General features: G+C 50.5%; 1 protein-coding gene across 1 annotated transcript in view; it reads left to right on the top strand.

Moving 5' to 3' along the window:
• The window catches only part of LOC138566149 (zinc finger protein interacting with ribonucleoprotein K-like), a 231,946-nt gene that overhangs the window by 15,045 nt on the left and 190,119 nt on the right, over positions 1 to 26,782 (top strand). The window contains exon 2 of the mRNA XM_069643163.1: positions 11,128 to 11,254. Coding sequence (XP_069499264.1) covers positions 11,128 to 11,254 — 127 coding nt within the window. The remainder of the gene's footprint in view (positions 1 to 11,127; positions 11,255 to 26,782) is intronic.

Raw genomic sequence — 26,782 nt, 5'->3', positions numbered from 1 at the left:
TCTCTCGGCTATGTCTTGCTCATGTGGAAATGGCCTGCCATGTTCTGGACCATTGCAGGGCTTTGAATGCTTTATACTTAAGGGGATATGCCAAATTTGTTTATTTTGAATCTGAGCAGTTCTAGAGCATGCTCTATTCTGGTGAATATCATGTTATTTCTGCCTCGGCCTTCCATGTGTGGCTTAAAATAAACAAAGAGCATAACATTTTTAAGTTACCTCCTTAGGTAACTCTAGGTGAATGACCAATCAATTAAGTGTAATTTCAGAAATGTCTAAGTAGGAAATGTAGAAATGAAAGTTTTGAAGTTTTAGTATGAAATGTAACCTGAAATGAGAAGTCTTTTTAGCTGTATTTCATCGTTTTTTTAGATTTACTTCTGTGCTATTTTAAATGTTTGGTGTACTGATATTTCATGTCTTGTGTGCGAAAAGACCAATTGTGTCTTAAACGCAGAAAATAAAAAAATGAAAAATGACAGGCAGGGCCATCTTGTCCATCTGAAGTTGTCAGCAACCCTGCCTGTCGTAGCAAACACTCAACTCTGTATTTAGTCTCCAGCTTGGACTTGTTAAAAAGAAATGTTTTATTGAGTTCCCAGTTTATGAACAAGTTTAACTGGTTTCTACCATGCAACCTCAATCACTCTACAAGAACCTACTTTGATCAAAATAGAATATTCTATTTATTTCTTATTTATTGAGCATTTGTATGGCACCTATACAGCAGAAAGTGTTTCCAGGCACCACAAGGCAAGATGGTTAACAGAGAAGGAAAAGCAGCAATATCAGGCCTACTGGGCTGTGTGACATTCGGATCGTGCAAGTGCACTAATCAAGAAGTGCAAGGGAGAGAGGTGCAGGTCCGGGCGAAGGGAAGGGGGGACCACAGGAGGGAGGGGCACCAAGAGACTGAGGCTGGATAATTGCTAGGGAGGGGACTCCAGGGGCGAGGGGAGGTGCGCAGGGAAACAGGGGAAGGGACATCAAGTGCGTGGACAAGGTTGGACCAGCCTCGGTAGGCTAGTCAGGGAAGGGTGCCAAAGGGCAACTGCTGGCAGTGGAGTAACGTTGTTGAAAATGTTGGGGGGGACATGTCATCTGAAAAAAAAATGGGGACATAATCGTGTGCCATGAAAGTTGGGGGGAGACAACCACCCCCGTCCCCCCCTAAAATTACGCCCATGACTGCTGGTTATGGGGTACTGCAGAAGACTGGTCAGAGGAGTGCCTGGCCCCTGTAATTACTCAGAAGGGACCAGGCAGCCAATCATAAGAGCAGGGGTGGGGGGGCGTTAGCAAGGGATGGGGTTTGAGAAGGAGAAGGAGAAAAGGAAAGTCTTGCGAAGCTTCCGGAACTAAAGAAGTTCCGGCTCAAGTCTGAGAGGGGAGGGGAGACCATTCCAGGGGGAGGCTCCTGTTGAAGAAAGAAATCGACCCCCCACTCTCTGTTTGGAGAAACGACTGACCTGCAGAGAGTTAGAGCTAGAGGACCGAAGGGCTCTAGCTGGGAGATACTTAGGGAGAGAAAGCTGGAGGTAGCATGGTCCCAGGCCCCAGAAAGCCTTGTGGATGATGCAGAGGGTCTGGAATTTGATCCTTGCAGCCACCGGGAGACTGTGGAGAGATTTAAGGGCTGGAGAGAAGCGGCCCCTGGGCTTGAGGCCAAGGGCATGTCTTGCAGTCCTATTCTGGATTATTTGAAGGGGGTGAAGAGAGGAAAGAGGCAGATTGAGGAAGAGGCTGTTGCAGTAGTCCAGCGTAGAGAGGACCAGAGCTCTGGAGACATTGGGCCACATTAGGATTTTGGCGGTAGCCGTGCCTGTATGGCAGGCACGGCTACTGCCAAACTCCCCTCCGGGTCCAGCACCCTCGAATGGGCAATTACCGGGCCATTACAAGTGTTGAGGCCCGGTAAATGCCCATTCGCGGGTGACGGTAGTACAGGGTTTACCATCCCCATTCAGCCCCATAGGTTTATTAGTCCACAACTGTCACTCCTGTTTCACCATCTGGGGAGCTATCCGTGTCCAGTTCTTCAGGCTACGCACCCGCCAAAGATGCAACCAAGTGCTGCCACTCTGTCAATGTTCCTGTTTCCTCTTTCCTCTTCCCCCTTTCTGCCTACTGCCTCCCTCCAAATCATCGTTTCAGCCTCAGCCGATTGTAGGAGGTCCCTCCATCAGGCTTCAATATTTGGTCTCTCCCGTGCCTTCCACCCCATGGCTATCCTACACTTAGCCAAAATGTTAGCTAGATCTTTGAGCTTGCTCACATGCTTAAGTTTGCGCGGCCTAGGGAAGCCCCCCACCATACATGCCCACAAGGAGTCCACCACCAGTCTAATCCCTTTGTCAGCCAATCGGCTTGCTACCTCCTCCCAGTATCTTGTGATTTTGGGGCAAGCCCAAAACATGTGTACCATCCCTGCGTTTTCTTCCCCGCATTTTGGGCAGTAGTGCTTAACGGCCTTCGCGAACGTGGCGATTTTCTTGGGGGTCATGTATGCCCTGTGGGTGATGTACAATCTGGCATTCCTCGACGCTTTCTTATGATATCCTTGCATCCTCTCCCATAATCCATCGTTTATGGTCTCCCCACTCTCCTCTTTCCAGCCCCGCCTGACCTGGGCCACCTCTTTACCCACCTTGGACATCAGTATCCATAGATTCTGGAGAGTTTGTGACCTTCTTCTGCCACTGCTTGGAATGTTTCTATGGCTGCATCTGGTTTTTGGGCTAGTTCTGGTTCTGACCATGTCTTCGTTAATAGCTTCATCAGCCTAGCGTATGTGATGTATTGTCCACTATGTAAGCCCGTGTCTTTTATTCATTTATCAAACTCCATCTTTTCCCCATCTCGCCACACATCTCCCACTGTTGTCACTCCCACCGGTTCACAGTGTTCCCAAATAGTTCACCTCAATTGTTTGTCTATACCTCCCAGTGTTACTAGGGGGATTTGTGGGGCGCTCGGCAGCGGGCTCCCCATTACAGCACAGGCTTTATGCCAGATCTTCCTACCCAGGGTCAGCAGTGCCGATCTTTTCTCTTTCGGGGGGTCAGTCACCCACATCCACTCATTTAGAAAATAAGGTGCACATTCCGCCCTCAGTAGCCTGCACTCTGGTGTGGTGGCATCGGATAGCCATCTAGCTACATATTGAAGTTGACTGGCTAGGTAAAACACCTCGAAATTTGGGCAGTCTAATCCCTGCCTAATCATGTGGGTTCTGTAATTTCCAAAGGGCTATCCGATTTCTGGTATTATGCCAAATGAACCCGCTACATATACTGTGTAGGTTGGAGAAAAAACGTTTAGGTATTAAATATGGGATGTTTGCAAAGTTGTGCAGCAACCTGGGTAATACTATCATTTTGAGCAATGCTGTCCTCCCCATCATGTTCAGGGGCAGCCTTGTCCAGAATGCCAATCTCCGTGGAATTCTGGAGAGTTTGTGACCTTCTTCTGCCACTGCTTGGAATGTTTCTATGGCTGCATCTGGTTTTTGGGCTAGTTCTGGTTCTGACCATGTCTTCGTTAATAGCTTCATCAGCCTAGCGTATGTGATGTATTGTCCACTATGTAAGCCCGTGTCTTCTATTAATTTATCAAACTCCATCTTTTCCCCATCTCGCCACACATCTCCCACTGTTGTCACTCCCACCGGTTCACAGTGTTCCCAAATAGTTCACCTCAATTGTTTGTCTATACCTCCCAGTGTTACTAGGGGGATTTGTGGGGCGCTCGGCAGCGGGCTCCCCATTACAGCGCAGGCTTTATGCCAGATCTTCCTACCCAGGGTCAGCAGTGCCGATCTTTTCTCTTTCGGGGGGTCAGTCACCCACATCCACTCATTTAGAAAATAAGGTGCACATTCCGCCCTCAGTAGCCTGCACTCTGGTGTGGTGGCATCGGATAGCCATCTAGCTACATATTGAAGTTGACCGGCTAGGTAAAACACCTCGAAATTGGGCAGTCTAATCCCTGCCTAATCATGTGGGTTCTGTAATTTCCAAAGGGCTATCCGATTTCTGGTATTATGCCAAATGAACCCGCTACATATACTGTGTAGGTTGGAGAAAAAACGTTTAGGTATTAAATATGGGATGTTTGCAAAGTTGTGCAGCAACCTAGGTAATACTATCATTTTGAGCAATGCTGTGCTCCCCATCATGTTCAGGGGCAGCCTTGTCCAGAATGCCAATCTCCGTGGAATTCCCTTCACTGCCTTTACCGTGTTGTTCTTATGTTCATCTTCAGCTTTATGGCATACATCAATCCCCAAATATCGAAAGGTGTCCACCGCCCACTCAATCTGTAACACCGGTAACGCACTTTTAGGTACACCTACTATATACCTACCCAAAGGAAATACACTGGATTTTCGTGGGTTTACCGTTATACCCGACAATAGTGCAAACCGTTCTAATATCTCTAGTATATATTGCAGATTTTCTTCGGGTTATTGCAGATACAACAGCATGTCATCTGCGTACAGTGATATCAAATGCTGCTCTCCTTTCGTTTTAATACCCACTTCCCCAAATAGTATCTAATATATGCTGCTAATGGTTCCAGCGCCAAAATAAATAGCATCGGAGACCAGGGGCATCCCTGGCTAGTTCATCTGCTCAGCGTCCATCGTTCTGAAACCACAGATCATGTCCGGACTCTGGCGGTTGGTTCACTGTACAATAATTTCACCCACCGCAGGTCCCATTCCATATTTCTCTAGGACTGCCAGCAGCCATGGCCACTTAACCGAATCAAAAGCCTTGACTGCGTCTAATGAGACCATCGCCAATTCTTGAGAGTTCCCCGCGGTCTGGTCTATGATGTGGTGCAATCTTCTGAGATTGTTGGAGATGCACCGCTGGGGGATGGATCCCGTTTGATCATGGTGTATCAGGGCGCTGATCAATGGTCTCAGCCTATTTGCCATCACCGCAGTAAGGATCTTACTATCCTGATTCAGCATCGATAGCGGTCCATTGGATCCACAATCAGTGTCTGTTTTACCCGGCTTGAGGAGTGGGATGATAACCGCTTCCCTCAGGGTCTCTGGCAGCCTTCCCCTTTCAAACGCCTCATACAGCATAGCCAACCGTGCTGGGAGCAAGTCTATCATGTATGTTTTATAAAATTTGCTTGGGAGACCGTCTGCCCCTGGGGCCTTACTGGTGGGCAGGGTGTGGATTACATGTTCCAATTCCTCCAACTCCAGTGGCGCCTCCAACTTTCTCTTATCTGCTACCTCCAGCCTGGGCAGGATTATCTCTTCTAACGCTTCGCTCATGTCAAGTCCTTCTTCTTCTATCTTGTCCATATACAATTTGCGATAGTATCTATGGAAGCACTCATTCACCCCCTCTTAGGTGTCATCAAGTATGCCATCTTCGCGGCTCACCTCCCGTATCACCTGTCTCGGGGTTTCACTTTTACACAACCAGGCTAGCAGTCTGCCTGGTTTATCTCCTTCAGCATGTTGTCTTTCTATGTATTTTCTGTAGTTTAAATTGCACAATCTCTCCCAGTGGGATTTACATTTTTCAGTTAGGTGTTGTATGTTCACCGCCCTCTCTGGGGTATCCCACCCCTCGTGCATTATTTCTTCAATCTCACTTTCTGTAGTTAGCAAGTCTGCCGCTATACCTCCCTGTAGACTAGCTGACTTTGAGATCGCCTCCCCTCTTACCACTACCTTAAATGCTTCCCACAGTGTACCTGCTGAATCGACACTTCCCATGTTAATTTCAAAGTATTCTCGTATTACTTTCCTTAAGTCTTCTCTAAAGAAAGTGTCCCTGAGCGCCTCCGCTCAAAGCTTCCACGACGGAAGCCTCGGTCTGGGTGGCGAAATCTGCCATGTTACGACAAAGCGCACATGGTCTGACAGGACTGTTGCCTTGTACTCTGACTCGTTAATCTCCTCCACCAAGGAGTTAGCCACAAGTATGTAGTCCAACCTGGTGTGTAAATTATGTGGAGCTGAGCAATGTGAATACCCTCGGCATTGCGAGTGAAGCTTCCTCCATATCTCGGTCAGTTGGAAATCTCGTATAAATGTAGCTAGAGCCTTTGCCGCAGGGTTCGGTCTGGTCATCTTGACATCGGACCTGTCCATCACGGGGTCCAGTGTGCAATTAAAGTCTCCTCCAATTATAACCACTTCATCCATGTATAGGCTGACAGTGGTATATACATTTCTTAGATACTGTGCAGTGTCATTATTCGGGGCGTAAATATTAATCATGTTGACTACTTTATTACCCACCAACCCCTTGCCCAACACCATTCTCCAGTCTGATTCCACTTCCTGTTGTAACAATTTAAAAGGAACTGCTCTGAGGTGCTCTCCATATGAGGACCCCCCTAGCATACACTGAATATGGGGCCCCTATTGTGGTCCCCTTCCATTTCCTCTTCCTCAACTCTAGTTTTTCTTTGGTCAAGTGGGTTTCCTGTAACATCGCTATATCTATTTTTTACCACTTCAAGTACATCATGATTTTATTACCCTTAATGTAGGTGTTTAATCCCCGCACGTTCCAGGTCACTATTTTAAGGTCCCCCATTTTAGCTATATCCTACTCCGCCCGCCCTCTGCCTGTTTGGATTAAGTTGTGTTTGTGAACGTACCGTGTTATTTCCCTGCACCATCATCAATACTCCCCCGCCACCCTTCCCACCCCCAAACCAAACTCTACCCACAACTACCCCCCTTCGTATTTCCTTCCCCCTCAACTGTTACCCAGCTCCATCCCTGGATCTCAGGCTCCCCTGCTTCTCGACCTCCATCCTCCTGATGCCGGTGCAAAGGTCGCTGCAGGTGGATAGTATACTACAATATCCCACCTGTACTACATAATGGGGGGTGAAGCTGCATTCTACGATATTGCTCCCATATTTTATTTGCAGTGCACCCATGTTATTACTGCCAACTGGCCTCCGCCATCACAGCCCCAGGTCATTCTACCGTTCTCCATGTCCCATCGCTTTGTCTATCAGGGTCCCTTATGCTCTCACAGATCGCGCCCATATTGGAACGTTACCCAGTATCAGCCCACCATTCCCGACCCTCCACTAGAAGAAAACAGCAGTTCACTTATCGTTCGCCTCTGACTCCCGGTCAGCTGCTCCATCTGGACAGTACATCCCGTCCATCCACCTGGCTGCGTCCTCTGGATTCTCAAAGAAAAGCACTTTGCCGCCGTGTAGGATCCTAAGCCTTGCCAGATAGAGCAGTCTTTACTTCATTCCGGAGTCCCGCAACCTCCTCTTGATCGCTACAAAGTTCAGACGTCGCATTTGTACCAGGAATGTATAATCCGGGTACGCCGTGATGGTCGCCGAAGCTCTAGAAATCGTTTCCCCTTTCCGAAAGTACTCGAAGATCTTTTCTCTGTCTCTGTAACACAAAATCTTGGCTATGATCGGGCGGGGCGGGGCTCCAGGCGGTGCTTTCCTCGCCTGGGCCCTGTGCGCCCTTTCCACTGCGAAACCTTGGGATAATGTGCCCGCACCTATCTCCTGTAATATCATAGCCTCAATATACTTGGTGGGATCGGGATTCTCTTCTCCTTCCGGGAGCCCCACAGTGCGAATGTTGTTCCTTCTCACTCTTCCTTCTGCTTCTTCGACTCTGTTTTCCAAGTTCTCCACCTTCTGTTGCATGATATGTATCCCCCTTCTGTTCTCGTTACAGGTTTCTGTAGTAGTCTTCATATCATTCTCCAGTGTACCAGTTCGTTCAGCTATAGTTCTGACATCCTGTATCAGGAGGTTGACGTCAACACTGATTGTGTCTATCTAGGCCTCCAGGGAAATTTTCACTTCGTCGATTTGGGATTCCCAACAGTTTTCAATGTTCAATGGCTTCTAGGATCCGACGATCTTCTCTCGGTGGCTCTCCTTTCCCAGGTGTGGTGTGCACCGGTGGACTTGCTCCCTTCCCGGACTGGCCGGGCTTGGAGAAAATGTCCGGTGAGGGAGGACTGCTTCACTTTCGACTTGGCCACTTTTGGACGACATCTCTCTTTTATGGTAAGCCCAGGTGTCTTTGCATGCGTGGCTTGTGGACTTTTAATTCTCTTTTGTAGGCTGCCACTGAGGCATCCCGGGATGGTGTACCCCAATTGGTCAGGCGCCCACTGTCATTTGTCTCAGCACTCCAGTGCGTCCCCTTTGTGTAGCTAGGAGTTGCTGCTTGTCGCCTCCGTGTGCCGCGTATTTGGTTTTTGCTATTCAGACTGCAGCTATCTCCCTTCTCGGTCTCTCAGTGCCCAGGTCACTTTGGTCCTTGTGAGTCATCATGCCATGGGAGATTCGTGCATCGCCAAGATCCAATCTTATATTACATGTTAGTTAGTCGGGGTCTGGTAGGCCCCCGTGCAGTCCTTATCGGGTGCTCGGTAGCTGGTCAGTCCCCAGTCTGGAGCAGCTGCACCAATCTTAGGTGGCCACTCCTCAGGGCATTCAGAGCCCTGTTGCACTAGCCTCTCTTGAGCGTTGCTCTGCGGAGACGGCCGGCTCTTCCAATGCAATATCCCGTCTAGTTAGGCAGTGTACCGGGCCGACAGTCAGTGTTGAATGTGCGTGTCGTGTGCAGTATAGGCCTCTCTTTCTGGTTGTCCAGCATAAGTCCACTGCAGCGGTTACTGCACTGCCTCTCTGCCCTGTCGCTCAGCTGCAGCCCTCTCGCCCACTTGCAGTACAGCTCTTATGGCACGTGGCAGTATCGGGTGTGGGGTTGGGAAAACTGTAATGTCTTGTGCACCCCCAGGGCGAAAACCTTCTGCGGCCCGTCTTCTATCTTGTCCCGTGTCCAGTGGTTTTTATAATTTGGTAGGCTCACGCTGCATGCCTGGGCCTCCGTGGTGTCATACTTCCGGCATCTCGTGTGTAGTGCCAAGCAGTGCTGAGAATGAACTACAGCTTGGGGTCCTTTGTCCGCACCTCAGTTCGCCATTTTACAGTCAGGCGACCACTCCTGCATATTCTCTGCACTCGTGCAATCCATTCACCTCCAGCACGTTCCTATTCCACAGAATGCAGCAGCTACCGCGTCGTTCAGACCCCCGAGCAGGGACAATCATATGTTTATTTTCTGCAGCTTGGGCCGCAGCCTGGCAGCGCTCACCTTGGCCTCCAGGCGCTATCCGTGAGCCATGGATACTCTTCGGTCCTTCTCTCCCCCGGTGCCACCACGCGATCCCAGTGTCCCATGTCATGTGAGCCCCGTCTTTCAGTGCCGCGTAATAACGTCTTGGGGTTTCACAGGCCCGACCATCCGCAGTCTTAGTCGTGTCTCAAATCACTGCTCATCACATTTCTCAGGCATGTGGCGCTTCCACGTCAGCCCGCTTAGGTTCCTATGCATGCACCTGCCTTTTCGTCCACCACTGGTGCACCATAAGTGCACATTTTCTTCGGATCAGTGTCGGATGGACGGGAGCTCCTCCGGGAACACGTCCTTTCACATGGCTCTGTAGGGACCCCTTAGTCGGCTGTGCCCCCCATCATTCCACCATCGAATCTGTGACATTGATGATAAAATAGCCCGACTCTACACCCGAGTGCTTGCGGTATTGAAACTATCCGTGACACAACATAAACCCTCTCCTCTATTGAAACTTATAAAAAAAAAACTTCTGTATAATTAATACATTGAATACAGATATAATGCAGGTATGGATACCAGTAGAGCTATGATAGCAGTGCACTGCCGCCACTCCCACCACTCCCACCGCTCCCAACACTCCCACCACTCCCGCCACTCCCGCCACTCCCAACACTCCCACCACTCCCAAAACTCTCGCCACTCCCGCCACTCCTGCCACTCCCAACACTCCTGCCACTCCCTGCCACTCCCACCACTCCCGCCACTCCCGCCACTCCTGCCACTCCCAACACTCCCGCCACTCCTGCCACTCCCAACACTCCCGCCACTCTTGCCACTCCCAACACTCCTGCCACTCCCTGCCACTCCAACCACTCCCGCCACTCCTGCCACTCCTACCACTCCTACCACTCCCACCACTCCTGCCACTCCTACCACTCCCACCACTCCCACCACTCCCACCGCTCCCACCACTCCCACCACTCCAGCCATTCCCAACACTCCCACCACTCCCAAAACTCCCTCCACTCCCACCACTCCCAACACTCCTGCCACTCCCGCCACTCCTGCCACTCCTGCAACTCCCGCCACTCCCACCGATCCCACCACTCTCAACACTCCCAGCACTCCCAAAACTCCTGCCATCCCGCCACTCCTGCCACTCCCACCACTCCCACCACTCCCGCCACTCCTGCCACTCCTGCCACTCCCACCACTCCCACCACTCCCACCACTCCCGCCACTCCCAAAACTCTCGCCACTCCCACCACTCCCAGCACTCCCACTTCTACCGCCACTCCCAACACTCCTACCACTCTCAACACTCCTGCCACTCTCAACACTCCTGCCACTCCCACCACTCCCACCACTCCCGCCACTCCCAACACTCCCACCACCATTCCCACCACTATGACGAATGGTCACGTTTGTTTAGTGAAGGTGACAAAATACGAGGCTGCTCTAAATCGCCAGAACAAGTGTGTCACTATGATGATGTCTGACTGACTTTTATCCCATGTATTTTTTACCAAACACCTTTTTTCTTCAGCAGCGGTTAGAATCCCAATTTTCCAAGGGTGAGGTCATCTCCTACTTGTCGCAGTCTCATCTGAACCATTCCAAAGAGGTGTCGGCGGTCTGCACTCTCTTCTCCCGATTGGTTTCCGGCGGAAGTGTGGGTCTTGGCTCTGAGACCCACCGCTTGACCTCTAATGTTAGGATGCACACATCACACAAGACGCCTTCTCCCTGATCAAATGGCAGGGGCCTCACTCATGCAGGCTTTCAATTGTTTTTCATGCTCTCCTCTTAACATGAACACACTTTCTGCTTCAGAAACAGGACTTATCCACGGTTGTTGTTATGGAAAGAAACTAAATAGACTGAATCTGAGAGGAGCACGGAGGGGAGAAAGATTCTGCTGTAAATCTGTTTCAGCTCATTGTATTATCATGTTTCAGTGAGTGGAGTTGCTGGAGTGAGTGATGTGACATTTTCTGTTCCAGGCTGCGGTTTCCATCCACGATGCCTCATCCTTTTTCTCTGAAGAGGAGTGGAAGCTTCTGCAGGAGTGGCAGAAAGACCTTTACAGGAGCGTGATGAAGGAAGTCCACCAAGCTTTGGTTTTACTGGGTAATGATTATTCTGATGTCCCGCTCCTAGGACGCGGTCTTAGTTCTGCTATCAAGAGATCCTTCTCCCCCTGCCACCATGCCACCTTGCACTGTACCCTAGAGATACTCTTAAGGCTCTTCCCACTCCTTCCCTTATCTTTCACTCTTTTAAATCTCTCTTTGGAAATCACCTCAATCTTGCTTTTAACACATAAAAAGGACCCCAAGTATCATCCTCACTGCTAAAATAATGAAGAGGCAGAAAATCACGTGCCAGGACTCTATATTTTCTATTGAAGGTGTCTCTTTAGTGCTTCCTCTGTGTTAAAGCGCATGTTCCAAACTATTAGTGTGTCTCTCTTCTATGTCCACCACTCCCTTCGGCTATGATGTCAGTAGTACTGTTTGTGTTTCCTACTCTAGCCCTGCCTCTAGTTCTACTCTCTCTGTCAGGGGTGTTCTGTAATAAAGCCCTAGCTTGGAAGGGGCTGAGTGCTGCATAGGGGATGAAAGAGTACAGTGGGGAAAGGGTGCTACAAGAACAGGGGAGGGGCACACCAGGAGCCCATGATCAGTAGCCGGTGAGAGAGTCCTTGAAGTCTAGATCTTTCATTTACTAATGACATGCAGGAGGAAGATGGGCCATGTTCTTGCTCACTCAAAGTAAACACTTCGGACCCCCAGGACACTCAGTCAAGAGCATCAATGGGGCGCTGAGAGGCAGGAGCTGGGACAGGTGGTAGCTCACCTTGCGGCAGACCACCAGCTCGATCCCAAGATCCAACTACGAGCTTTTTAACTGCAGCAACTTTAATATACGCTATTGGGGCTGGAATTACCGCGGCTGCTGGCACCAGACTTGCCCTCCAATGGATCCTTGTTAAAGGATTTAAAGTGTACTCATTCCAATTACAGGGCCTCTTAAGAGTCCTGTATTGTTATTATTCGTCACTACCTCACAGAGTCGGGAGTGGGTAATTTGCGCGCCTGCTGCCTTCCTTGTATGTGGTAGCCATTTCTCAGGCTCCCTCTCCGGAATCGAACCCTGATTCCCCGTTACCCGTGGTCACCATGGTAGGCACAGAAAGTACCCTCGAAAGGTGATAGCGCAGACATCCGAATGCATCGACGCCGTCACGGGGACGTGCGATCGGCCCAAGGTTATCTAGAGTCACCAAAGCGGCCAGGCAAGCCCGGTTTGGTCTTGGTCTGATAAATGCACACATCCCGGGAGGTCAGCACTTGTCGGCATGTATTAGCTCTAGAATTACCACAGTTATCCAAGTAACAGATGGAGCGATCAAAGGAACCATAACTAATTTAATTAGCCATTCGCAGTTTCACTGTACCGGCCGTGTGTACTTACACGTGCATGGATTAATCTTTGAGACGAGCATATGCTACTGGCAGGATCACACAGGTTCTGTAGGCGCTGCGACACAATTTCCTGTCTGGCTGTGGGGGCAACCAAGGGTTGCTACAGGGGCATGGTCCATCCCCAAGCCAGACTATGATGGGTGCCCTGGGGGACCTTCTGTAATGGCTTGGCAGGTGAAGAGTGATGGTCTGGAGGGTTGCCCAGAGCAAAGCCAGAGGCTAAGATTAATTCTAAACCTTCCATCCATCACCTCTATTGTTTTGCTGTAGTTACTCCGAGTGGGACGGGTATGCCCAGACATGGGTCCCATGCATGCTGGGCCAAGATACCCAAGCACTCCTCACTGAGGACGCCCAACAAAGCTAAACCATGGCTGGGGATGCCTGTGGTCTCGTGCAGACTGGCCCTTTTGGGGTAGAACCACGCCTGATTGGGTCCCCTTTCTGTAATGGCTTAGCGGGTTTCTCAGAGCAATTCCAAATGTTAAGATTAATTCTAAACCTTCCAGCCATCAACTTCTATTTTTCTGAATACCCCCTGTGCACCATCCCTTGGTCCCCATCGTGTGGCATGGTACAGTGACTGGAGAAATCCCTACGCATCTCCTACCCAGTTTAAATGGCCTTAAGCACCTGCTAGCCGGATCCAAAGTCCTAGAAAGTTAAACAAGGGCACCTATTCATTTACAGATGGCTTTGTAAGTAGGAATGCACACCGGTACTGTGCACAAAGGCCACACAACATAAAGTAACCTACTTTAAGGGCCCAGCGAGATTCTCCCCAAATCCACAGTACATGCAAAGTATACAATGTTACCAGTTTGCAGATTTAAGGAAACTTGCTCTGTTATTGGTAACAACCAGCTCTTGGCAGGAAATGAAAGACTTCAAAGGCAGAGTGGGATTTTCCGGCAGCCTTGCTATCTGCAAACCGTACCAACTTTTCATTCCTTGGTCTACTGGAGACTCTTCCTTCAAAGACGACACAGACTTGCAGTCTCGCCGAGGACAGTCTCTCCCTTTGCATTCAGGTGGTTTTCGAAGACTATTAAGACGGTTTTGAGGTGCTTCCAAACCGGAGATGGTTCTCTTCAAGTTTCAGAGAGGCAGGGAGGCCCAGCCGAAGAGAGAGATCTACCACCAACTCGTTGCTTGGAGAAGCAACTGACCCTGAGGGAGTTGGAGGCGGATGAGTGAAGAGCTCAAGAAGGAAGATATTTAGGAAGAGAGAGTTGAAGGTATTGAGGCCCCAAAAGGCCTTCTGGACAATGCAGAGGGTTTTGAACTTAATCCTTGCAGCCACTGGGAGCCAGTGCAGAGATTTCAGTCCTGGAGAGATATGATCCCTGGGCTTGAGGTTAAGGACAAGTCACGCAGTCCTGTTCTGGATGAAACTTACTGGCAGATATCCCTGGAAGTATCTACCAGGCTGGGTTGGCCCTAAGGCGGGTGATTGAGGTGCAAGGAGGAAAAAGCCAGAGATAGTGAACCTGTGGAGTCTAGAGAGGGGTTAGGGATGGCCCAGGACCCAACCATTGGGGAGGAGAGCCAGGCAGGACAAGGGAATTCAGTCCTGAGGACAGGGTGATCCACCTCCATAGCTCTTCCTGTCATGGGAGCACACTCCACAAAGACCCTGGGAAGCGGTGATCAGGAGAAGCCGGCAGGGACTAAGGTCTCAAGAACGCAGGGTTTGGGAACTCTTTTGAATCACGCAACTGACATTGGAGAGGAAGGAAGGGTTCCGGTACGCATCTGAAACTGGCAATTTATAGTGGAGAGTGAGATATGTTTGGGTGCCCCATTGAAACCTCCAACATACATTAGAGAGCAAGAAGGATTGTGGAACTCCTATGAAGCGCAGCGCAAGCAATGGAGAGGAAGAAGGGTTTGGTACCCCTAAGAAACTGGATCCGGACACTGGAGAGGAGGAATAGTTTGGGAACCCCTTTGAAACCTACAACGGACATTGAAGAGGAGCAATAGGTTGGCTACCCATGTGAAACTGGCATCAGACATTGGAGAGGGAGTAGTGTTTGGGAACTGCAAAGGGACATTTGAGAGACAACACAGCATGAACGCCCTGGTAATATTCTAAGTATGCATGAAGGTCATTGCATGCATATAACATACATGGCGACCCTGCCACATCTACATAGGGCAACTGAGAGGCACTGGTAATCGCCATTCGGGCAGTGGGCAGGTGTGGCTGGACGCAAGGGGGCAGGAAACACTTGAGAAGGTTCACTTTCCACTGGGCAATGAATGATGTGCATGGAAAGGGGGGATGGGGGGGCGCCCTCCACTGTGGATATTTCCTTCTCAGACCCCAGTCCTATTTCTTTGTTAATATCCATGTCATGCTACGTGTAGTGCGCCTGTCCTCCCTGCCCTCCTCTCGCAGCACCCAGGTCTATTCTGCTCGGCGACTTTCTTCCTATGGCTGCAGCTGCTTGTTTTATTTATGTCTCTGCTTTGATTTAAAGCTGGCGTTTGCACTGTATAATATAGTGGGGAGCCTCGATCCCCCTTAACCCCCTCCCTCTAACCCCACTCACCCTACGCTCTCTACCCCCACCCTCTCTACCATTACCCTCTCTACATCACCCACCCTACCCTCTCAAACCCCACCCATCCTACCCCCACCAACTCTACCCCTACCCCATCCACCCTACACCCACGCTCTCTACCTACCTAACCTACCCCCACCCTCTCTACCCCACATACTCGACATCACCCACCCTACACCCACCCATTCTATCCCTACCCTCTCTACACCAACCCATCCTACCCCCACGCTCTCTACCCCGCTTTCTCTACATCACCCACCCTACCCCACCCACTTTACCCGAAAACCTCTCTACCCCGACCTACCCTACCCCCACCCTGTCTACCCTCATGACCCACCACCACTCTCTACCATCTCTGATCCTTCCTCTCACACTCTTGCTTAATTTTGGCAACTCTCACTCTCAACCTTTCTCGCTCATATTTCCTCCTGCTCATCATGGATGGCACCCTCTCTCAATGGCTTCCTCCCTTGCTCTACTCCCCTTCTCATTCTCTTGCTCATTGTGGATGGCACCCTCTCTCAATGGCTTCCTCCCTTGCTCTAATCCCCTTCTCATTCTCTTGCTCATCATCGATGGACCCCTCTCTCAATCGCTTCCTCCCTTGCTCTATTCCCCTTCTCATTCTCTTGCTCATCATCGATGGTGCCCTCTTTCAATGGCTTCCTCCCATGCTCTACTCCCCTTCTCATTCTCTTGCTCATTGTGGATGGCACCCTCTCTCAATGGCTTCCTCCCTTGCTCTAATCCCCTTCTCATTCTCTTGCTCATCATCGATGGACCCCTCTCTCAATCGCTTCCTCCCTTGTTCTACTCCCCTTCTCATTCTGTTGCTCATCATGGATGGAACCCTCTCTCAATGGCTTCCTCCCATGCTCTACTCCCCTTCTCATTCTCTTGCTCATCATCGATGGACACCTCTCTCAATCGCTTCCTCCCTTGCTCTACTCCCCTTCACATTCTCTTGCTCATCATGGATGGCACCCTCTCTCAATCGCTTCCTCCCTTGCTCTACCCCCTTCTCATTCTTTTGCTCATCATCAATGGCACCCTCTCTTAATCGCTTCCTCCCTTGCTCTACCCCCTTCTCATTCTGTTGATCATCATCGATGGCACCCTCTATCAATGGCTTCCTCCCTTGCTCTACTCCCCTTCTCATTCTCTTGCTCGTCATCGATGGCGCACTCTATCAATGGCTTCCTCCCTTGCTCTACCCCCTTCTCATTCTCTTGCACATCATGGATTGCACCCTCGCTCAATGACTTCCTCCCTTGCTCTACCCCCTTCTCATTCTCTTGCTTGTCATCGATGGCACCCTCTTTCAATCTCTTCCTCCCTTGTTCTACTCACCTTCTCATTCTCTTGCTCGTCATCGATGGCGCCCACTATCAATGGCTTCCTCCCCTGCTCTACCCCCTTCTCATTCTCTTGGTCATCATCGATGGCACCCTCTCTCAATCGCTTCCTCCCTTGCTCTACCCCCTTCTCATTCTCTTGCTCATCATCGATGGCACTCTCTCTCAATGGCTTTCTCCCTTGCTCTACCCCCTTCTCATTCTCTTGCTCATCATCGATGGCACCCTCTCTCAATCGCTTCCTCCCTTGCTCTACCCCCTTCTCATTCTCTTGCTCATCATCGATGGCACCCTCTCTCAATGGCTTCCTCCCTTGCTCTGCCCCCTTCTCATTCTCTTGATAATCATCAATGGCGCCCTCTATCAATGTCTTCCTCCCTTGCTCTACTCCCCTTCTCATTCTCTTGCTCGTCATCGATGGTGCCCTCTATCAATGTCTTCCTCCCTTGTTCTACCCCCTTCTCATTCTCTTGCTCATCATGGATTGCACCCTCGCTCAATGGCTTCCTCCCTTGCTCTACCCCATTCTCATTCTCTTGCTTGTCATCGATGGCACCCTCTCTCAATCACTTCCTCCCTCGTTCTACTCCCCTTCTCATTCTCTTCCTCGTCATCAATGGTGCCCACTATCAATGGTGTCCTCCCTTGCTCTACCCCCTTCTCATTCTCTTGCTTATCATCGATGGCACCCTCTCTCTATCGCTTCCTCCCTTGCGCTACCCCCTTCTCATTCTCTTGCTCAACATGGATGGCACCCTCTCTCAATGGCTTCCTCCCTTGCTCTACCCCCTTCTCATTCTCTTGCACATCATCGATGGCGCCCTCTCTCAATTGCTTCCTCCCTTGCTCTACCCCCTTCTCATTCTATTGCTCATCATGGATGGCACCCTCTCTCAATGGCTTCCTCCCTTGCTCTACCCCCTTCTCATTCAATTGCTCATCATCGATGGCGCCCTCTCTCAATCACTTCCTCTCTTGCTCTACTCCCCTTCTCATTCTCTTGCTCATCATCGATGGCGCCCTCTCTCAATGGCTTCCTCCCTTGCTCTACCCCTTCTCATTCTCTTGCTCATCATCAATGGCGCCCTCTCTCAATGGCTTCCTCCCTTGCTCTACTCCCTTCTCATTCTCTTGCTCATCATCGAAGGCACCATCCCTCAATGGCGTCCTCCCTTACTCTATCCCTCTTCTCATTCTCTTGCTCATCATCAATGGCGTCCTTAACGATGGCGTCCTCTATTGATGGCTTCCTCTCTTGCTCTATCCCCTTCTCATTCTCTTGCTCATCATTGAAGGCACCATCCCTCAATGGTGTCCTCCCTTAGTCTATCCCCCTTCTCATTCTCTGGCTCATCATCAATGGCGTCTTTATCGATGGCGTCCTCTATCGATGGCTTCCTCTCTTGCTCTATCCCCCTTCTCGTTCTCTTTCTCATCATCGATGGCACCCTCTCTCAATGGCTTCCTCCCTTGCTCTACCCCCTTCTCATTCGATTGCTTATCATCAATGGCACCCTCCCTCAATGGCTTCCTCCCTTGCTCTACTCCCCTTCTCATTCTCTTGCTCATCATGGATGGCACCCTCTCTCAATTGCTTCCTCCCCTGCTCTACCACCTTCTCATTCTCTTGCTCATCATCGATGGCACCCTCTCTCAATCGCTTCCTCCCTTGCTCTACCCCCTTCTCATTCTCTTGCTCATCATCAATGGCACCCTCTCTCAATCGCTTCCTCCCTTGCTCTACCCCCTTCTCATTCTCTTGCTCATCATCGATGGCACCCTCTGTCAATCGCTTACTCCCTTGCTCTACCCCCTTCTTATTCTCTTGCTCATCATCAATGGCCCCTCTTTCAATGGCTTCCTCCTTTGCTCTACCCCCTTCTCATTCTCTTGCTCATCATCGATGGCACCCTCTGTCAATCGCTTCCTCCCTTGCTCTACCCCTTCTTATTCTCTTGCTCATCATCAATGGCCCCTCTTTCAATGGCTTCCTCCCTTGCTCTACCCCCTTCTCATTCTCTTGCTTATGATCGATGGCACCCTCTCTCAATCGCTTCCTCCCTTGCTCTACCCCCTTCTCATTCTCTTGGTCATCATCAATGGCCCCTCTCTCCATGGCTTCCTCCCTTGCTCTACCCCCCTTGTCATTCTCTTGCTTATCATCGATGGCACCCTCCCTCAATGGCTTTCTCCCTTGCTCTACTCCCCTTCTCATTCGATGGCTCATCATCAATGGCCCGCTCTATCATTGGCTTCCTCCCTTGCTCTACTCCTCTTCTCATTCTCTTGCTCATCATCGATGGCACCCTCTATCAATGGCTTCCTCCCTTGCTCTACTCCCCTTCTCATTCCCTTGCTCATCATCAATGGCGCCCTCCCTCAATGGCTTCCTCCCTTGCTCTACCCCCCTTTTCATTCTCCTGCTTGTCATCAATGGCACCCTCCCTCAATGGCTTCCTCCATTGAGAGAGGGCACCATCGATGATGAGCAAGCAAATGAGAAGGGGGTAGAGCAAGGGAGGAAGCGATTGAGAGAGGGCGCCATCGATGATGAGCAAGAGAATGAGAAGGGTAGTAGAGCAAGGGAGGAAGCGATTGAGAAAGGGCGCCATCGATGATGAGAAAGAGAATGAGAAGGGGGTAGAGCAAGGGAGAAAGCAATTGAGAGAGGGTGCCATCGATGATGAGCAAGAGAATGCGAAGGGGGTAGAGCAAGGGAGGATGCCATTGAGAGAGGGTGCCATCCATGATGAGCAAGCAAATCAGAAGGGGGATAGAGTAAGGGAGGACACCATTGAGGGATGTGCCTTCGATGATGAGCAAGAGAATGTGAAGGGGGTATAGTAAGGGAGGAAGCCATTGAGAGAGGGCACCATCGATGATGAGCAAGCAAATGAGAAGGGGGTAGAGCAAGGGAGGAAGCGATTGAGAGAGGGCGCCATTGATGATGAGCAAGAGAATGAGAAGGGTAGTAGAGCAAGGGAGGAAGCGATTGAGAAAGGGCGCCATCGATGATGAGAAAGAGAATGAGAAGGGGGTAGAGCAAGGGAGAAAGCAATTGAGAGAGGGTGCCATCGATGATGAGCAAGAGAATGCGAAGGGGGTAGAGCAAGGGAGGAAGCCATTGAGAGAGGGTGCCATCCATGATGAGCAAGAGAATGAGAAGCGGAGTAGAGCAAGGGAGGAAGCGATTGAGAGAGGGTGCCATCGATGATGACCAAGAGAATGAGAAGGGGGTAGTGCAAGGGAGGAAGCGATTGAGAGAGGGCGCATTCGCTGATGAGCAAGAGAATGAAAAGGGGGTAGAGCAAGGTAGGAAGCGATTGAGAGAGGGGGCCATCCATGATGAGCAAGAGAATGAGAAGGGGAGTAGAGGATGGGAGGAAGCCGTTGAGAGAGGGTGCCATCGATGATGAGCAGGAGAATGTGAAGGGGAGTAGAGCAAGGGAGGAAGCGATTGAGAGAGGGATCCATCGATGATGAGCAAGAGAAGGAGAAGGGGAGTAGAGCAAGGGAGGAAGCCATTGAGGGAGGGTACCATCGATGATAAGCAATGAAATTGTTATTGTTATTGTTGTTATTGTTATTTTGCACTTATATAGCGCCTTATATACCATTGGTATGGTCTGAAGGCGCTGGTAGGTTGAACGCCCTTGGGAACCGAAGTTCGGATCAGTAGAGAGAGTAGGGAGAGTCAAAAGGTGCGTGTGAGCACTGGATATGTGTGCAGCTTGTGCGGTACACGTGTGATAGCTGCTTCTTATCGGTAGGTGTGGTGGTTGAGAGATCAGGAGAATGTGTTCGTTCTGGCAGGATTTATCCGGAACGGATGTGGCTGCGTTAGGCCTGAGGAAAACGCCTGGCTGGGGGTGTGGGACCAGCAGTGTTTACATAGAATGATGTGTAAGTAAGCGGTGGATGTTCGTATGAGAACAGTTATACCGAATGGTGTCATAGTATCTCTGTGTTCTAGTTGAGTGGTGATGTAAGGAGAGAGTAAGCGTGGGGTGTGGTGTGATGGGTTATATGCTCTTTCAGTGTGCGAACTTCTAAGTGCAACTTTCCGCCCTCCGCAGTCATCCGCCCTCCGCAGTCATCCGCCCTCCGCAGTCATCCGCCATCCACACTCATCTTCCAAAGGTGTCCGCCCTCCACAGTCATCCGCCCTCCACAGTCATCCGCCCTCCACAGTCATCCGCCCTCCACAGTCATCCGCCCCCACAGTCATCCGCCCTCCACAGGCATCCGCCCTCCACAGGCATCAGCCCTCCACACACATCATCCCCAGGCAACCGCTCTCTACAGTCTTCCGCCATCCATACCCATTTTCCAAAGGCATTCGCCGTCCACAGTCGTCCGCCTTCCCCAGTTATCTGCCCTCCACGGTCATCTGCCCTCCACAGTCATCTGCCCTCCACAGTCATCTGCCCTCCACAGTCATCTGCCCTCCACAGTCATCTGCCCTCCACAGTCATCTGCCCTCTGCCCTCCACAGGCATCAGCCTTCCACAGGTATCAGCCCTCCACAGGTATCAGCCCTCCACAGGTATCAGCCCTCCACACACATCATCCCCACACATCATCCCCAGGCTCTCCACAGTCTTCCGCCATCCATACCCATTTTCCAAAGGCATTCGCCCTCCACAGTCGTCCGCCTTCCCCAGTCATCTGTCTTCCACGGTCATCTGCCCTCCACGGTCATCTGCCCTCCACAGTCAAATGAGAAGGGGAGTAGAGCAACGGAGGAAGCCATTGAGGCAGGGTGCCATTGATGATAAGCAATCAAATGAGAAGGGGAGTAGAGCAAGGGGGGAAGCCATTGAGGGAGGGTGCCATTGATGATGATCAAGAGAATGAGAAGGAGAGTAGAGCAAGGGAGGAAGTATTTGAGAGAGGGTACCTTCGATGATGAGCAAGAGAATGTGAAGGGGAGTAGAGCAAGGGAGGAAGCGATTGAGAGAGGGCACATTGATGATGAGCAAGAGAATGAGAAGGGGAGTAGAGCAAGGGAGGAAGCCATTGGTAGAAGTCGCCATTGATGACGAGCAAGAGAATTAGAAGGGGAGTAGAGCAAGAGAGGAAGCCATTGAGGCGGGGGCCATCTATGATGAGCAAGAAAAGGAGTAGGGGAGTAGAGAAAGGGAGGTAGCCAATGATAGAGAGGCCCATTGATGATGAGCAAAAGAATGAGATGATGATCAAGAGAATGAGAAGGGGACTAGAGCAAGGGAGGAAGCCATTGATAGAGGGTGCCATAGATGATGAGCAAGAGAATGAGAAGGGGAGTAGAGCAAGGGAGGAAGCCATTGAGGGAGGTTGCCATCGATGATGAGCAAGAGAATGAGAATTGGAGAAGAGCAGGGGAGGAAACCATTGAGACAGGGTGCCATTGTTGATGAGCAATAGAATGAGAACGGGACTAGAGCAAGGGAGGAAGCCATTGATAGAGGGCGCTATCGATGATGAGCAAGCGAATGAGAAGGGGAGTAGAGCAAGGGAGGAAGCCATTGAGGGAGGGTGCCATTGAGGGAGGGTGCCATCGATGATGAGCAAGAGAATGAGAAGGGGAGTAGAGCAAGGGAGGAAGCCATTGAGGGAGGGTTCTATTGATGATAAGCAATCGAATGAGAAGGGGAGTAGAGCAAGGGAGGAAGCCATTGAGGGAGGGTGCCATTGGTGATAAGCAATCAAATGAGAAGGGAGAAGGGGAGTAGAGCAAGGGAGGAAGCCATTGAGGGAGGGTGCCATTGATGATGATCAAGAGAATGAGAAGGGGAGTAGAGCAAGGGAGAAGTCATTGAGAGATGGTAACATCGATGATGAGCAAGAGAATGCGAAGGGAAGTAGAGCAAGGGAGGAAGCGATTGAGAGAGGGCACATTGATGATGAGCAAGAGAATGAGAAGGGGAGTAGAGCAAGGGAGGAAGCCATTGGTAGAAGGCACCATTGATGACGATCAAGAGAATTAGAAGGGGAGCAGAGCAAAGGAGGAAGCCATTGAGGCAGGGCCATCGATGATGAGCAAGAAAAGGAGTAGGGGAGTAGAGCAAGGGGGGAAGCCAATGATAGAGAGGCCCATTGATGATGAGCAAAAGAATGAGATGATGATCAAGAGAATGAGAAGGGTACTAGAGCAAGTGAGGAAGCCATTGATAGAGGGTGCCATAGATGATGAGCAAGAGAATGAGAAGGGAGTAGAGCATCGGAGGAAGCCATTGAGGGTGGTTGCCATCGATGATGAGCAAGAGAATGAGAAGTGGAGAATAGCAGGGGAGGAAATAATTGAGACAGGGTGCCATTGTTGATGAGCAATAGAATGAGAAGGGGACTAGAGCAAGGGAGGAAGCCATTAATAGAGGGCGCTATCGATGATGAGCAAGCGAATGAGAAGGAGAGTAAAGCAAGGGAGGAAGCCATTGAGGGAGGTTGCCATCGACGATGAGCAAGAGAATGAGAAGTGGAATAGAGCAAGGGAGGAAGCCATTGAGGAAGGGTGCCATCGATGATGAGCAATCGAATGAGACGGGGAGGAGAGCAAGGTAAGACGCCATTGAGGGAGGGTGCCATCGATGATGAGCAAGAGAATGAGAAGGGGAGTAGAGCAAGGGAGTAAGTCATTGAAAGAGGGTACCATCGATGATGAGCAGGAGAATGAAAAAAGGAGTATAGCAAGGGAGGAAGCGATTGAGAGAGGGCGCCATCGATGATGAGCAAGAGAATGTGAAGGGGAGTAGGCCAAAGGAGGAAGCGATTGAGAGAGGGTGCCATTGATGATGAGCAAGAGGATGAGAAGGGGGGTAGAGCAAAGGAGGAATCCATTGAGAGAGTGACCATCGATGATGAGCAAGAGAATGAGAAGGGGGTAGAGCAGGGGAGGAAGCAATTGAGAGAGGGTGCCATCGATGATGAGCAAGAGAATGAGAAGGGGAGTAGAGCAAGGGCGGAAGCCATTGATAGAGGGTGCCATCGATGATGAGCAAGAGAATGAGAAGGTGAGCAGAGCAAGGGAGGACGCCATTGATAAAGGGCGCCATCGATGATGAGCAAGAGAATGAGAAGGGGAGTAGAGCAAGCGAGGAAGCCAATGATAGAGCGGCCCATTGATGATGAGCAAGAGAATGAGATGATGAGCAAGATAATGAGAAGGGGAGTAGAGCAAGGGAGGAAGCCATTGAGGGAGGTTGCCATCGATGATGAGCAAGAGAATGAGAATTGGAGAAGAGCAGGGGAGGAAACCATTGAGACAGGGTGCCATTGTGGATGAGCAATAGAATGAGAACGGGACTAGAGCAAGGGAGGAAGCCATTAATAGAGGGCGCTATCGATGATGAGCAAGCAAATGAGAAGGGGAGTAGAGCAAGGGAGGAAGCCATTGAGGGAGGGTGCCATTGGTGATAAGCAATCGAATGAGAAGGGGAGTAGAGCAAGGGAGGAAGCTATTGAGGGAGGGTGCCATTGGTGATAAGCAATCAAATGAGAAGGGAGAAGGGGAGTAGAGCAAGGGAGGAAGCCATTGAGGGAGGGTGCCATTGATGATGATCAAGAGAATGAGAAGGGGAGTAGAGCAAGGGAGAAGTCATTGAGAGAGGGTAACATCGATGATGAGCAAGAGAATGAGAAGGGGAGTAGAGCAAGGGAGGAAGCCATTGAGGGAGGTTGCCATCGATGATGAGCAAGAGAATGAGAATTGGAGAAGAGCAGGGGAGGAAACCATTGAGACAGGGTGCCATTGTGGATGAGCAATAGAATGAGAACGGGACTAGAGCAAGGGAGGAAGCCATTAATAGAGGGCGCTATCGATGATGAGCAAGCAAATGAGAAGGGGAGTAGAGCAAGGGAGGAAGCCATTGAGGGAGGGTGCCATTGGTGATAAGCAATCGAATGAGAAGGGGAGTAGAGCAAGGGAGGAAGCTATTGAGGGAGGGTGCCATTGGTGATAAGCAATCAAATGAGAAGGGAGAAGGGGAGTAGAGCAAGGGAGGAAGCCATTGAGGGAGGGTGCCATTGATGATGATCAAGAGAATGAGAAGGGGAGTAGAGCAAGGGAGAAGTCATTGAGAGAGGGTAACATCGATGATGAGCAAGAGAATGAGAAGGGGAGTAGAGCATCGGAGGAAGCCATTGAGGGTGGTTGCCATCGATGATGAGCAAGAGAATGAGAAGTGGAGAATAGCAGGGGAGGAAATAATTGAGACAGGGTGCCATTGTTGATGAGCAATAGAATGAGAAGGGGACTAGAGCAAGGGAGGAAGCCATTAATAGAGGGCGCTATCGATGATGAGCAAGCGAATGAGAAGGAGAGTAAAGCAAGGGAGGAAGCCATTGAGGGAGGTTGCCATCGACGATGAGCAAGAGAATGAGAAGTGGAATAGAGCAAGGGAGGAAGCCATTGAGGAAGGGTGCCATCGATGATGAGCAATCGAATGAGACGGGGAGGAGAGCAAGGGAAGACGCCATTGAGGGAGGGTGCCATCGATGATGAGCAAGAGAATGAGAAGGGGAGTAGAGCAAGTGAGTAAGTCATTGAAAGAGGGTACCATCGATGATGAGCAGGAGAATGAAAAAAGGAGCATAGCAAGGGAGGAAGCGATTGAGAGAGGGCGCCATCGATGATGAGCAAGAGAATGTGAAGGGGAGTAGGCCAAAGGAGGAAGCGATTGAGAGAGGGTGCCATTGATGATGAGCAAGAGGATGAGAAGGGGAGTAGAGCAAAGGAGGAATCCATTGAGAGAGTGACCATCGATGATGAGCAAGAGAATGAGAAGGGGGTAGAGCAGGGGAGGAAGCAATTGAGAGAGGGTGCCATCGATGATGAGCAAGAGAATGAGAAGGGGAGTAGAGCAAGGGCGGAAGCCATTGATAGAGGGTGCCATCGATGATGAGCAAGAGAATGAGAAGGTGAGCAGAGCAAGGGAGGACGCCATTGATAAAGGGCGCCATCGATGATGAGCAAGAGAATGAAAAGGGGAGTAGAGCAAGCGAGGAAGCCAATGATAGAGCGGCCCATTGATGATGAGCAAGAGAATGAGATGATGAGCAAGATAATGAGAAGGGGAGTAGAGCAAGGGAGGAAGCCATTGAGGGAGGGTGCCATCGATGATGAGCAATCGAATGAGAAGGGGAGTAGAGCAAGGGAGGAAGCCATTGAGGGAGGGTGCCATCGATGACAAGCAAGAGAATGAAAAGGGGGGTAGAGCAAGGGAGGAAGCCATTGAGGGAGGGTGCCATCGATGATGAGCAATCGAATGAGAAGGGGAGTAGAGCAAGGGAGGAAGCCTTTGAGGGAGGAAACCATTGAGGGAGGGTGCCATCGATGATGAGCAAGAGAATGAGAAGGGGAGTAGAGCAAGGGAGCAAGCCATTGAGGGAGGGTACTATCGATGATAAGCAATCGAATGAGAAGGGGAGTAGAGCAAGGGAGGAAGCCATTGAGGGAGGGTGCCATTGATGATATGCAATCAAATGAGAAGGGAGAAGGGGAGTAGAGCAAGGGAGGAAGCCATTGAGGGAGGGTGCCATTGATGATGATCAAGAGAATGGGAAGGGGAGTAGAGCAAGGGAGGTAGCCATTGGTAGAGGCGCCATTGATGACAAGCAAGAGAATTAGAAGGGGAGTAGAGCAAAGGAGGAAGCCATTGAGGCGGGGGCCATCGATGATGAGCAAGAAAAGGAGTAGGGGAGTAGAGCAAGGGAGGAAGCCATGGATAGAGGGTGCCATAGATGATGAGCAAGAGAATGAGAAGGGGAGTAGAGCAAGGGAGGAAGCCATTGAGGGTGGTTGCTATCGATGATGAGCAAGAGAATGAGAAGTGGAGAAGAGCAGGGGAGGAAACCATTGAGACAGGGTGCCATTGTTGATGAGCAATAGAATGAGAAGGGGACTAGAGCAAGGGAGGAAGCCATTAATAGAGGGCGCTATCGATGATGAGCAAGCAAATGAGAAGGGGAGTAAAGCAAGGGAGGAAGCCATTGAGGGAGGGTGCCATCGACGATGAGCAAGAGAATGAGAAGGGGAGTAGAGCAAGGGAGGAAGCCATTGAGGGACGGTGCCATCGATGATGAGCAATCGAATGAGAAGGGGAGTAGAGCAAGGGAGGAAGCCATTGAGGAAGGGTGCAATCCATGATGAGCAATCGAATGAGACGGGGAGAAGAGCAAGGGAAGAAGCCATTGAGGGAGGGTGCCATCGATGATGAGCAAGAGAATGAGAAGGGGAGTAGAGCAAGGGAGTAAGTCATTGAAAGA

The sequence above is a fragment of the Ambystoma mexicanum genome, chromosome 2p (assembly GCF_040938575.1).
Source record: "Ambystoma mexicanum isolate Mex_15411 chromosome 2p, UKY_AmexF1_1, whole genome shotgun sequence".
NCBI lineage: Eukaryota > Metazoa > Chordata > Amphibia > Caudata > Ambystomatidae > Ambystoma > Ambystoma mexicanum.
This window is presented reverse-complemented; position numbering and strand designations above follow the sequence as displayed.